Consider the following 14,372-nt stretch of genomic DNA (forward strand, 5'->3'; position numbering starts at 1 on the left):
TCTGCACATTGGTGGTGTCTTATAGTAAATCCCATGCTTCCAATTGTCCTATGTTAATTAAAATAGGTTAACTTTAAACCTTGCAATACCTTTTGTTTTTAAAATATCTGTTGATTAGATGGGAATTCAAGACTGATAATTTGAAAACCCTGTTTGTTATGGCTGGACAATTACAGCTGTTGTTATCTGTCCTTGATGCATATCAAGTAATTTATAATCCATTTAAGAATTTACAGACCCTTGAAAGACAAAAAAGCCGTTCGGTCCAAACAAGCCTGATCTATTCATAAGTCCCAACCACCAGCCCCTTTTACCTCCCAAATCACTTCCAGTTGTCTCTCTCCATTCCAATTTAGCTTCCTTCAATGGCTTTTCTTGTAAATTATTCTACAATATTTCTTTGTAATGGTGTTCCTACTCTATACTCTAATAATTGACTGTTCACATAATTAAACAATTTGCCGAAATCAGTTGTGTCAATTCCTGTCATAATTTCAATGAATTGCCTTTTCCCCAAAGGAAATGTCTGATTTCTTTAATTTTGCCAGAGCGTTCCTAAAACAAGAGTAGTTTCATTGGCTCTGTACTCTCCAAAATGTATACCTTCCTCTTATAACTCAAGGAGCAGAATACAGGACTGATTTGGGATTACCTTTTCACAGAAATATCTACAAGCAGAGAATCTAGCCACTACTTTTTGGAGCAAAAATACAATCTTTTTAAGCATCGAATCATAGAATTGTTATGGCACAGAAGTATATCATTCAGCCCACTTATTCTACACTGGCTTTTAGTCAAACAAATCAGTCACTGTCATTCATCAGCTCTTTCCCTACAGTTCTGCAGGTTATTTCCCCTTGTGCCCATATAATTCCCTATTTAAAAACTATGAATGGCTCAAGTTCCATTGCCCTTAGAGGCAGTAAGTTTCAGATTGTAACTTCTCTTTGCTTAAAGGGGGCCTTCGTCACATTCCCCTTTGTAACTTTTATGCAAAGCTGTAAATCTCTACACTGTTGGTCCATGAATGATTCACTGATGGGAAAGGCATCCCTCTATTTACCCTCTCTAAACAAGTAATAATTGCCATATCTCTATCAAATGTCTTAATTTTGTTTGATCAAAGGAGAGTCTGATTACTTTTCATTGTTTCAAGAAACATTGTTTTCATTTGATGAATTAATAAGGTTAATGAAGGGAATGTAGTAGTATGTAATCTGCTGAAAAAAATCATTTCTGAATAAAAATGTGGCATTTGTTAGCTGTACAAACAGTTTTCAGTGTAGAAAACTGATGTTTGAACAGCTACTATTGCATATATTGCACTTGTGAGGAACTTTTTATGCATTTGGCTAAAAGGTGTTCTTACTTCTTCAAAAAAGAAGCAAGAAATCGTGAGTTGAGCTTGTTCTAAAAAAGGTTTTACTTTTGGCTCTTAATTGTATGTTGTATCATCCAAACATTGATATCAGAGAACTGCACTGAAGATTAATTTATTAACTTTTACCTTTCCAGCATAAAAATAAACTTTGGTTATCACAGTCAGAGACCGATTTACCAAATATGTGACTGATGTGACTCTAAAGCTGTAGATAGTAATTACATCAGTATTTATTCATTTTCAGTGTAGTATATTACCTTTCTATCACCCTGTACGGTATACAGCTTCATCCAAATTCCTGAACAAATATTACAACCATTAACTGAACTGATATTAATTTGAACCTTGTCTATGTGAAAAATAAAATGAGAATGCTACTGGTAACTACAGTGTTTGAAGTTAGTCTAAATGATCGGAGTTCAAAGTCTAGAAGAGTTTGAACCTCTCACTGTGTTAATGTTCTAAAGGGTAAGTTTAGTGAGTACATTTGTAAGCAGAGAACATTTTTCAAATCACCAAAGCAGAGCTTTTCTGTGTGACTCAGAATGCCATTAGTACATTTCATTGAATTATATGACTATTGTTTGGACCTACCTTTTAAGAATGATGGTGTCTATTGGAGGGAGGGGTTCATAATCGAATCAGAAGTTTCCAGTCCCAGCCACAGGACCGCAGAGTATCCATAGCATACGGGGTAATCTGAAGTCTGCCATAATTGGCAAGTGCAAAGAGATCCTTGGCTTCTCTACGAAGAAGAACCTGGACTGGTTTGTTGACAATGATCAGGAGGTCAAGCAGCTAAATAACTGCAAACATAAGGCATTCACAAATGTAGAGCCTTTACTTTTCTCTTGAGGCATGGTGATAAGCTTCACCATTCCTCAAGGGAAAAGAAACAGCTCTACGGGCACTTGATTTAAAGAATAGTTGGTGGATGGAGAGAATGCAGAAGGCTCAGCAACCTGATTAGGGATGGAGAGATAGTCAACACTTACTGGAAGGAATGCTTCAAAGTCCTCCTTAGTATGTCTCTATCCATGATGTGAGTACTATTGATTCCATTCCACAACAGCCTCTCCCGTTCAGTCTTGCCACCATACCTCACCTACAAGAAGTCAAAAGGACTATATCCCAATTAAGAAACAACAAGATCTTGGGAGCAGGTAGTATCCCTGCTGAAGTCCTAAAACATGGCAATGAAGAGCTTTAGTTGCAAATGCGTAAGCTCATCATACACATCTAGGAAGGGCATATATCAAGAGACTTCAAAGATGCTATAATCATGACTGTCTTCAAGAAAGCCCGACTGCAGTAACGATGGTGCTTGCCACAGGGAAAGTCATTGCCAGAGCCCTGCTGAACCAGTGGCCAAAGAAGTTCTCCCCAAATCGCAGTGAGGATTCCATTCATGTGGAGGTAAGGTGGACATGATCTTCACTGCACCACAACTCCAAGAAAAGTGCAGAGAGCAGCACCAACCACTCTGCATGGCCTTTTTCACTTCCTTCAGTCTTTGACTCCATTAATCAGAAGAGATTGTGGAACACCCTGTCAAATTTGGCTGTCCACAGAAATTTGTCTTCATTTCATGTTTGCTTCATGACTGCACTGACACCACCATGCTAACCAACTGATCTACAACAGAACCAATCTCATTGAGGACAAGTGTCAAACAAAGCTGCATTGCTGTCCTGACACTTTTCTCAATCAGTCTTACTGCATTGTTGCATCTTGCCTCCAACAAACCTCTTGAGCTAATCTTTAGAACTAATGGAAAATTGTTCAATCCACGAAGTCTACATTCCAGAACCAAGGCCGTCCAAACCTCCGTAGTTGACTGGCAGTATGCAGACAGGATTTGACAGGATGGGCCCTTCATACAACATTTGTAAGACAAAGGTCCTGTAGCAACCTGTCCACCATGCACCATATTGCCCTCTGATAATCAGGTTCACAGCAAGATTCTGGAAAGCGTGAACCGCCACATAGCTCAGGAGCCATTTCTCTGCAAAGGCAGACAAAGATAATAACATTCACCACTGCCTTCAATGCTCCAGTACAGATTTAGGTTGATTAAGTAAAAGGATATTTGAAGATCAAGACCTCAGATATGGTACAAGTCTCATGGTCTACCAGGCAGCAGTAATCCTAGCCCTCCTAATAACTTCTGAGACCTGGACTACCTACAGCATGCAGCTCAATCCACTGGAAAAATATTACTAATGTTGTCTCCATAAAATCTTCCAAATTCACTGGGAGAATATCAAACCAGTGTCAGTGTCCCCTCTTGGGTCAGACTGCCCAGCATTGAGCCTGAATTAGTCTCAGTTTGCTGGGCAAGCTACATCATTAAAATGGCTGACACCAGCCTCCCAAAACAAATACTCTGTTCTGTTCATGTCAAAGGGCAAGACTACCAGGCAGATAGAGGGAAAGATTCAAGGGTATGCTGAAAACCTACACAGAGAAATGCACCAGCCCCACTGACTCCTGGGAATCTCTGTCCCTTGACGCTCAAAGGGGAGAAGGAATATTGGGGACTTATAATAACACTTGAGTCCATACATTGGGAGAACACAAATACTCACCTCACAAACTACCCATCTGCTCATCTTGTTAAGCATCTCCTACCCATCTGTGGAAGAGTTTGCGATTCCCACACTGTTCTCATTGGGCACCTCAGAATTCATGATAGTGGAGTGGAAGCAAGTCTTCCTCAATCCTGAGCAACTTCCCAAGAAGGAGAGAAGATGTTGACTGAATTGAGAAATAATGTGTCATTAAATTATGTTCATCTTTATGTCACCAGAAAACTTTATGCAGATTGAATGTGTTTTAAAAAAAATCCACATACAGCATTGCATTCCATTGAGTTGTCTCCTGCAGGGTTTTTTTTACAAAGAGAAATTGGTCATTGACTTTTAATGACTGCAATTTAAGTGGATCTTTACCCTCAACCACATAACGTTCATATGTGTGCTTCAGTGACTTCTATTTAGATAATATTCTCTTCACATGACTCGCCCTCCTATTCCCCTCTTGCACACACCCCCTCCCGCCCCCACTGCTGGCTACACTCAGTAGTGCAGTGAGGAAGCTGACTTGTTAACATGAGAAGGTCCTTGACTTGGCAACTGATGAGCAGCCCTGCCAGTCGGGGCACTTTTCAATCTATAAAGAAGATGAATGCTGGCTGTTGTATCATATTGCTGGTGGTGTGTAAGAATGAATTTTCATTTCATGTGACATTGGATCAGAACCAGAGTAGAAATGAGCTATTGCATCGGACAGGCTCCACCTAAACCAAGCTGCGACTGGTAACCTGGATAATCAGATAACTGGATGTACAGACAGGATTTAAAACTAATAAATGGATGTGGTGTAGACAGGATGTTGGTAAGGGAAAGTTAATGTATGTAATGGAAAGTGTTGGCCGTAAAGTGTTGCAACTTGAGTAATGATGAACAGAGTAAGACAGGAAGGGATGGAGAGTTTACCAGTAATATTGCAAAACTCAATGGTCAATTTAAGAGACAATAGTAAAAAAACTAAAAATTTATGGTATTGTATCTGAAGTACTCATAACAGAATAGATGAACTAATGGAACAAGTAGAAACAAGTGGGTTTGGCCTCATAGCCATTACGTATTTTGGCAGTGTAGTTGCATGTTAACCCAAGGTAGGGTGAAATATTCCAGAGTGTTTGACATTTATGAAGGACAGATCAAAATCTAATAGTGAGGGTTACCTTTAGGGGTATCTGTGATAATAATGAATGACATAAGAACTACAATGGAAAATGTTCTTTGCCCAGGAGAACAAGTAGAAGAATCAAAATGTGTGGTGGTAAGAATTAAAAACAACTGGTTTGAATGGTTTAGAGGCTCTTTATGGTGGCAATGCAATTGGAGAGAGAATTAAACCAGAAAGGCAAGAAGAATGTGATTGTACTGAGTGCTGAGGAGATTTACAAGGGTGTTGCCAGGGCTGGAGATTTATACTTATGAAGGGGAACCAACTAGATTGGAGCTATTCTCTGTGGAATATAAGGGAAGTTTAATTAAGGCAAAAAACTATAAGGGATTGGACAAGAAGGGCTTATTTATCTTGGGAGGAAGATTGATAACTCAGTAATTATGAATTTTAATTCATTGATAGAAGGGTCAGAGGGAGTTGAATTTTTTCAGCTGGAAGGTGGTGTGGGAGTTGGGCAACCACTGCCTAAGAGAGTGTTACAGGCAGAAAGCCTCATCACATTTGAAAGCTACCTGGATAGACACTTGAAGAGGTGTAACCTAAAGGTCATGGGTCAAGATTTGGAAAGCAGGGGTATTGTAAATGGATCCATTTTTGGCTGACACAGACAAAATAGGGCTTAGTGGCTGCCTTCTATCCTGTAAAATTATGTGATTCTATAGAATAAGGAAAAAAACTAGCAAAGCTAAAACATTACAAGGAAAAATTTCAATTTTCATAAAGACTGTGCAGGTCAAATTGGCAAAAGTAGTTTTGAAGATGAGATCATAGAATGTTCTCTAGATGGTGTTCTGGTACAAAGTGCAATGGAAGCAGTGATTTAGACCTTGTTAATATGAGAGATTTTATTCTCATATTAAGGGATCCTCTGTGACAAAAATTTCACAGTATGATAGAATCTTGCACATTGTTAAAGACACAGATTAGTCAGAAGCAGGAAATTTGAATTTAAAGCCTCTTACATAGCTGTGAGAGTGCATAGCTATTATTACCTTCAGTTGATTGGAAAATCAGATTGAAAGGTTAAATGATTTTTTTTCAAAATTGTCAATGTTCATACTTGCATTGACAAATAAAATCTTGGTGAGAAAAGGGATGAAGAGGAGGATAGGATAACATTAGATTATAAGAGGTTTATAATGTTATAATGTTGCAAAGAAGAAAGCAAACCTGAGTTTTGGGAGAATTATTTGACAAAAAAATGAGAGGGTGAGAAGATGGGTTGGCAATCTAAGTTCACAAGGGGTATTCTTGAAAAATGTTGAGTTTCTACAATAGTGGAAAAAGTAAGGGAGAGGCAAAAATAAACATGGGCCCCAGAGGGTCAATGACAGAAGAAATTACAAAATAAAAACAGAGAAGGCTGGAAAAAGCAAGTCAAACAGCATTTTTAGAAAGCAAGAAACAAAGTTAATGTTTCAGGTCAATGACCTTTCATTAGAACAGAGAGGGAAGAGGATTGGAGAGAACAAAAAGGCACAAGTGCTGGAAGTCCCAACTGTGAGAGGGTGGTCCAGGCTTGTTAATCACCAATGTTGTGTCTAAAGGAGATGTAAATAGAAGTTGAAGGAAAACAGAAGAGGAGAGAAGAAGAAAGGTAAAAAAGCAATGCTGGCACAGTGCGATTCAAGCTAGAGAAGCAAAGGACTAAGGATGCTGGATATCTGGATGCTGGAAATACTGAGCAGGTAGCATCTGTGGAAGAAGAAACAGATTTAATATTTTAGATTGATAACCTTTTAGCAGAACTCACCATTTCTGATAAAGCATGGAAAACTGATTTTTTTTTTGAAATTGTTAAATTCCCCAGATTCTAGAACTGTCCCAGTACATGTAACTGTGCTGTTTTAGAAAGGGTAAAGAGGACTATAGGTCAATAACTTTTGTGGGCAAAATGCTAGAACCCATCGTTAAGAATGAAGTAATAGGTCACTTGGAAAGTCATACAAAAATGATACGGTTTTATGAAAAGAATATCATGTTTGACACAGTTTTTTTGCATATATTATTGGCAGGGTAGGGAAAATCTGTGGATTGTCAAAAGGCATTTAAAAAACACAAAGTTTTTATACATAAGGACTCACAGGTTTGAGGTAATATTTGAAAAGGCCTCATGCACCAGCACCCTTGCTCACTTCCTGTCTCCTCGCTTCTCATCTGGCCACCAAGGCTCACATTCCTAAACACCGGTTACAGCCACACATTGGGCCCATGTTCCTGTACACTAGCTCCAGACTGGGCTCACACTCCTGAACCCCATTCTGGTTGCACACCTAACCAACCGACAGCTGTGGCCACATGCCCGACCCACATCCTTGAACCGTGTTCCCAACACCTGCTCCGCCTGCACACATGGCCCACGTTGCTGACTCCGGCTCCCGCCACACACCAGGCCCACAAATAAGGTTTAGGGAATGATGATGTGTCTTCCTTGGAAAAGCAGAAAATCAATTTTGCTTCTGTGGTGATTTACCAAGTGCTTTCCAATTCAGAGAAGTTTGAAGAAAAAATATTTGACACAGTTAAATAGATGAAGAGTAGATTCAAAAAATGTTTGACAAGGTGGGTGGGGAAAGCCAGGAGTGTGAAATAGTTAAAGGAGTCAGCCATTTGGAACAAGAAAGTAAGATTATATTGTTAATTATTGCCAACTTCCTTTTTTTAAATATAAAGTCCCATCTGGCAACATTATGCACTTCCACCACTTTTTCTGACGGATCTTCCACATCTTGCTGAAAGAAAATTTAGTCCAACCTCCTATTCTCCATAGGAGGAAATCTTAGGCTCGTTTCAAAAGATACTCTGCCCTTTTATCTTTCTATCTTACTTTAGAAAGTTTGCAATCATTTTCAGTAATACAGAGGTATTAGTTTTAACAAATTTCACAGATAACCATCTCAAGCTATTAACTGAGTCTCATGAGCAATTAGGCATGGGTTGATAAATGCCCAGTAACATTCACATCCCAAATGTGTCAGTCAATGATCATCTCCAACATGAGAGAATCTGACCACCTGCCCTTGATATTCACTGGCATGACCATTACTGAATCACCCAGCATTAACATCTTGAAGGGTCACTATTGACCTAAAACGTAGCTAGGCTAGCCACACACATAGTGTGGCTGAAAGAGAAAGTCACAGAGGTTGGATAGCTTGCAGCAATTGACCCACCGTATAACACCCCAAAGTCTTTCCTCCATCTGACAAGGCACAAGTCAGTAGCTGCCATGACACTCTGGCTTTACACCATCTAGTACAAAGCAACTTGCTTGATTAGCACCTCACTATGCTAATTATATATTCCCTGACCGCTAGTGCACTGTGGCTGCAATGTGTACCATGTATAAAATGCATAGCAGCTGTTTGTCTATGCTGTTATGACAACACCTCCCTCACCTGTGGCTAGGAGGTTAGACTAAATTTTAAGGCGAATGAGGTCCCCTCGGGAGGTGCCTGACCGGAAGGGCATGTGGGTACTTTGGGGTCCTTCTGCCAATTACACAATTCGTGGAGTGGAATGTGACAGTGTGTGAATCTTGTAGCATGGGATAGCCATCGCACACCAGCTACAACACAGTTAGGGCCAGGACAACTGAACACCAGGCTCCAGAGAATGCTATATAAATGCAGTTAAAACAGAAAAAGCTGGAAACACTCAGCAGGTCAGGCAGCATCTGTGGTGAGAGAAACAGTTAATGTTTCAGGTCCGGGACCCTTTGTCAGAACTGGGAAAGAGAGAAACTAATTAGTCCAGGTAGCGGAGAAGGAGGATGAGAGATTTGGGTGGAATAGAGAGAATTTCTCAGATGGGGTGAAATTATGTGGTAGTTAAGGTAAGATTCAGCTTCTTTGTATAAGGTGTTACTAATGTTGGGTAATCTGTGTAAAGTTGTATATTCTGACTATGCAGAAAAAAATGTGATAGCAAGCCAGTTCTTATATAAACAGAAAATGCAAGTTTTTCTTCAGTTTCAACGGGAGTCACAGAGAGACAGACCAAGACAGAGGGATGAGGAAAAGAGAGCAGAAGAGGAAGCTATGTACTTTATTATCATCCCTTTCTAAACTTCAGATTGTTCTAATGGACTTTACAGACAATTTTCCTTTGAAGTGGTATAACAGTTTTAATTTAAGGCAATACATTTGGACACAACAAACTTGTGGAAAATCCTTCAAAAAGAATGGTGGAAGTGCATAATGTTGCCAGATGGGATTCAATATTTAAAAAAAGGAAGCTGGCAATAATCAATAATATTATTGATTCCATTCCATTCTCACTGCCACTGAGCTTGATGAAATACCAAGTTGGAGTAATAAAATCACAGAGACATACCATCAATTTATGGATTTGACAGTGATGCAACTAGTGTGCTTTAATATTGTAATGATATGAGCCCGCTCATAATTTTGGAGCTGGTGTTAGATAAGTTAAACTTAATTGCAAACAGTATTTCCTACCCCTGTTAGGTTAGAGCAAGTTGAAAATGTCCCTCAGAGCTTTTTAAAATCACGATTGAATTCAGTAGGCATGACTTGCAAGTACTGAAAGTCTGTCTTTGTGAACCTTCCACATTTTTGCAATGAATCAAAAGCTGCTTGACTTTTCTTTCTAACTTTGTAATAGAATAATGACAGAAAACCCCTTCGGGAACTGCAATTATACAAATACAATTGTGTTGTAAATGGGATAGGCAGTCCCCAGGTTATGGCAGGGCTTCGTAACCCAAGCTGTTTGTAAATCGGAAATGAACAAAAACTGTGTGTGGGAGAGGATCACAGAAGCAGCTGGGATGGGAGAGTGAGCAGGTGCGGGAAGAGCAGCCCCCAGCCAGCCTCACTGACTCAGCTTGACCCAGCCCCTAATTATTGTGGCACTTGGGGAGGAAGAGAAGGCACATGAAAATACCCCATTCCCACCGGGCAGCAGATACCGGCAGCAGCTGACGAATCTATCCCTATCCATCCTGCCAGTCTCCCAAACACTCTTTTGTTATGTACAGGATGTCCTTAAGTTGGGCATTTATAACCCAGGTGGAACTGTATGCAAAGAATACGTGATGTACCGTTAAGGAGCAAGAGTACAGAAACAGACCCTTATAGACCAGCTCGTCCATGCCAATCATGATGCTTATCTATCCTAATCCCATTTGCCCCCATTAGGCCCGTATCCCTCTACTCCTTTCCTATCCACCATGTACTGACCAGTCAAAATGCCTTTTAAATGTTGTAGTTGTATTTGCTTCCACCACCACTGGCAGCTTGTTCCAAATATTCACCACCTTCTATGTGGAAAAAATTGTTCCTCAGATCTCATTTGAATTTCTTCCCTCTCACCTTAACCTCTGCCCCCAGATCTAGACTCCTCTACCAAGGGAAAAATGCCCTGACTATCCTATCTATGCCCCTCATTAGTTTGTAAACCTCTATAAGGTTACCCTGTAGCCTCCTACATTCCAGTGAGAATAAACCCAGCCCACCCAATCTCTCTTTATAACAACAGCCCTCCATTCCAGGTAACATCCTGATGAATCTCTTCAGTGGGACCAGCTTCTAATATGAAGCCAAGTTCAGACCATTTAACATGTTGTAGCCCAGGGAGAGCCTAAATTCCAGTTGAATTATGTAATCCTGCTGTATGTGTGTCGATTCTAAACAGCTGACCAGCATACAGAGTCCTTGATTCAATTTGATAATGAAATTTAGTAAGTAAAGCAATGATTAATTACTGTTACTGCAAATAAGTGTGATCCTAATTTAGAATGGAAACCTTTTAGTTTATGAAACCTGAATTTGATTTTGGAAGAATGTAGCTGTAGTTCTGACAAAGAATCTTTGACCTGAAATATTTACTGTGGTTTGCTTTTCAAGTTTTGCCTGATTTGCTGAGGGTTTCTAGCAGTTTCTTTATTCATTGGAAAGGAGGAGGATGAGAGGAGACATGATAGAGGTATATAAAATATTGAGAGGAATAGATAGAGTAGACAGTCAGCGCCTTCTTCCCAGGGCACCAATGCTCAAGACGAGAGGTCATGGCTTTAAGGTTATGGGTGGGAGGTTCAGGGGAGATGTCAGAGGGAGGTTTTTCACCCAAAGAGTGGTTGGTGCATGGAATGCACTGCCTGGGGTGGTGGTGGAGGCAGATACATTGAACAGGTTCAAGAGCTTGTTGGATAGGCATATGGAGGAACGTGAGATAGAGGGATATGCGGGAGGAAGGGGTTAGGTAGTGTGAGGGTGGTCTGATGGACGGCACGACACGGTGGGCCGAAGGGCCTGTTTTGTGCTGTATGGTTCTACTTTTGTTTCAGGTTTCCAGCAACTGCAGTTTTTTACATTTTTATTTAATAAATATCTGACATAATGGTAACATTTGCAAAACAGAATGTCAGGTGTAAAGGAGCAAAGATTCAATTTGCAATTTGCCCTAGATGCAAAACAAAAACAGAGAATGCTAGAAATACTCAGCAGGTTTGGCTACATATGTAGGAAGAGAAATGGAGTCATCATCAGTACTGGAGTTCTAAAGAAGGGTCATCGATCTGAAACTGGAGCAGTTCTGATGAAGGGTCGCCGACCTGAAATGTTGACTCTGTTCCCACAGATGCGGCCTGACCTGCTGAGTATTTCCAGCATCTGCAGTTTTTTTGATTTTGATCTGTATGTAGTTTCAAAGTATAGGGGCTCGGGAACAAATTGTTTGAGGTTGGCATACACTAAGTATATTTTAAGTTCTCTGCAATACTTCAGTTCACCAACCTACAAAAAGATTCTGTAAAAAGAGGCTGAAAAACTTCAGTGAGAGTAATACTGAAACTACATTTCTACGTATACTGTAATTACAACAGTTTCAATTTCACTGGAAGTTGAATAGACTGTCATTATATTGCTTTCATTCAAGTCTGACACATGTGAAAGTCTGACATCATTTAAATGTGAAACTATTAATTGAACATAGATATCACATCCAATATTATTATTTAATTCATAAGAATTTTAAATGATGTCGTACTTTACTAATGTTATTTCCGGAGCACCATATGGAAAAACAAAGCATCTCTGTATAGATTGCAATGCATAATTTATTTATTAGATATCTTCTATTTATATTTGCAGGACTATGTTTGAATTTTAGCAATTAAAACAATCTTATTTTAATCAAAAAAAAACAAACTGCAAGAGGAACTCAGAGGGTCAAGCAGTATCTGCAGGGGGAAAGGAATTGTTAACCTTTTGAGTCAAGACCCTGCATCAAGATTAAGAATGGAGAGAGAAGATAGCCTGTATAAAGAGGGGAGGGGTGAGAGAGGGGCCGATAAGTGATAGGTGGACCGAGGAGGGGTTGAAAGATGATGGGCAGGTGGAGCTAGGTGGGAGGGAGTGGGGAGGGTGAAGGTGGAGACAGCTGCTGGAGAGTGATAAGCGGGAACACAAAGACAACTACTGGAATCTGTTAAGTAAAGAAAGTGATAATGGAAACTATTAGGGGAGAGGTGAAAGGCGGATGGTTACTCCGGATTCCAGCATTTGCAGTCTCTTGTGTCTCTGGAATATGAGGTTTTTTTTCCTCTAGTTTGCATTGGGCCTCTCCCTGGCAGTGGAGAAGACCGAGGACAAACAGACCAGTGTGGGAATGGGAAGGGGAGTTGAAATGGTATGCAACTAGGAGCTCGGGATGGCCATTGCAGACCAGTTGCCTAGTCTGTGCTTGGTCTCATTGATATAAAGGAGGCCACATTGGCAGCACCAAATGCAGTAGATGATATTGCAGTAGATAATCGTTGACATCAACAAACAATATGCTGGAGGAACTCAGCAGGTCAGGCAGCATCTGTGGGGGGAAAGAATTGTTGACATTTTGGGTCAAAACCCTGCATCAGGACTGAGAGGAGATGACCAGTATAAAGAGGGGCTTGAGGTGATTGGTGGACTGAGGAGGGGTGAAAGGTGATGGGGTCCTGATTAAGACTTAAGGACTGTTCCATGTCTTCTATAAGGCCATAGGCATAGCTTTCCCTATGCAGTTTCCCATGGCTACACCTTTGTTTTAGAGAAAATAAGTGGAGTTAAAGTTGTTCAATGTGAGAACAGATTCAGCCATGCGATGGAAGGGAACTGGTTGGGTCTCAGTGCTCTAAGGCCATCCTGGTATGGGATGAGGATCATTTTTAAAGCTTTGTGCGGTCTGTTGCCATGATGTTGCAACATTTTTATATCATTAATGTTGGATAGTTTTTTTTTAACCTGAAATAGTCTTTTGCTACAACAGTCGTTGTATATTAATGTAATGTTTGATTCGTGTTACTGTTTGAATTCTGTTTGTTTTTTTTATTAAAGTAAGGCTGCTTTAATTGCTAAAATTCAAACATAGTTCTGCAAATATAAATAGAAGATATCTATTAAATAAATTATGCATTGCAATCTATACAGAGATGCTTTGTTTTTCCTTATGGTGCTCCAGAAATAACATTACCTGACAACATAATAGTTTTCAAAGTAGCATTTGATTGACAAAGCAATATAATAATCTGAAAACTACAATTTTTCAACTTTGTTTCTTGCAGGCAGAAACTTGATGTGCAGGGTGAAAAAACTCCTGTTATTTTGTGCACTTACTTCAGTCAGAAGATATTTTCAAAAAATGTTGCTGGAATGAAAGTTAACAGTTGCTGTCCTGAAAAGTTACCTGTGTTCAAAAAAACTCCACTGTCTTTAGTTTTGAAATTTAACCTCATTGATGCAAGACAGAAACATTGTTTAACTGATAAGGTAAGCTTCCATGCATTTCTGTTTTCTCTGAATATTTGAGAGATAAAATATTACTGACAAGAACTGAAACAGTCCATTTACCAAATACCATCAGGCAGTACTGTCCATTTAGTTGAAGAATAAAGTTCCTTCTCCCAATATTTAATGTTAGATGAACACACATACTTGATGAACATAGCAGTTATGCATTTCCCGCATAGCACTTCTCTTCAATTCCCTTAGCAACCTGTTACACAGTGAATTATGACAGTTCCTTACAATGGATCTGGAAATGGAATGAGATTAAAACTGATCATTAATTTTGCTTTGGACTAGGAGTGCCTAAACTATGGCCAGACACCTAATTTGGTTTGCAGCCGATCTTGGCTTGGATGATTTAACAAGAGGTTCTGATATTCTCGCATGCAGGAGATCAATGCATGATGGAGTAGGCCCTTCTTTTGTAATTTTCCTGCATTATCGACATA

The 14,372-nt window shown here is 39.7% G+C and overlaps 1 protein-coding gene across 1 annotated transcript in view; it reads left to right on the plus strand.

Moving 5' to 3' along the window:
- The window catches only part of spidr (scaffold protein involved in DNA repair), a 193,400-nt gene that overhangs the window by 113,227 nt on the left and 65,801 nt on the right, over positions 1–14,372 (plus strand). Inside the window, exon 3 of the mRNA XM_052022596.1 lies at positions 13,701–13,905. Within this exon, the coding sequence (XP_051878556.1) occupies positions 13,701–13,905 (205 nt within the window). The remainder of the gene's footprint in view (positions 1–13,700; positions 13,906–14,372) is intronic.

This window comes from Pristis pectinata, chromosome 9 (genome assembly GCF_009764475.1).
Source record: "Pristis pectinata isolate sPriPec2 chromosome 9, sPriPec2.1.pri, whole genome shotgun sequence".
Classification (NCBI taxonomy): Eukaryota; Metazoa; Chordata; class Chondrichthyes; order Rhinopristiformes; family Pristidae; genus Pristis; species Pristis pectinata.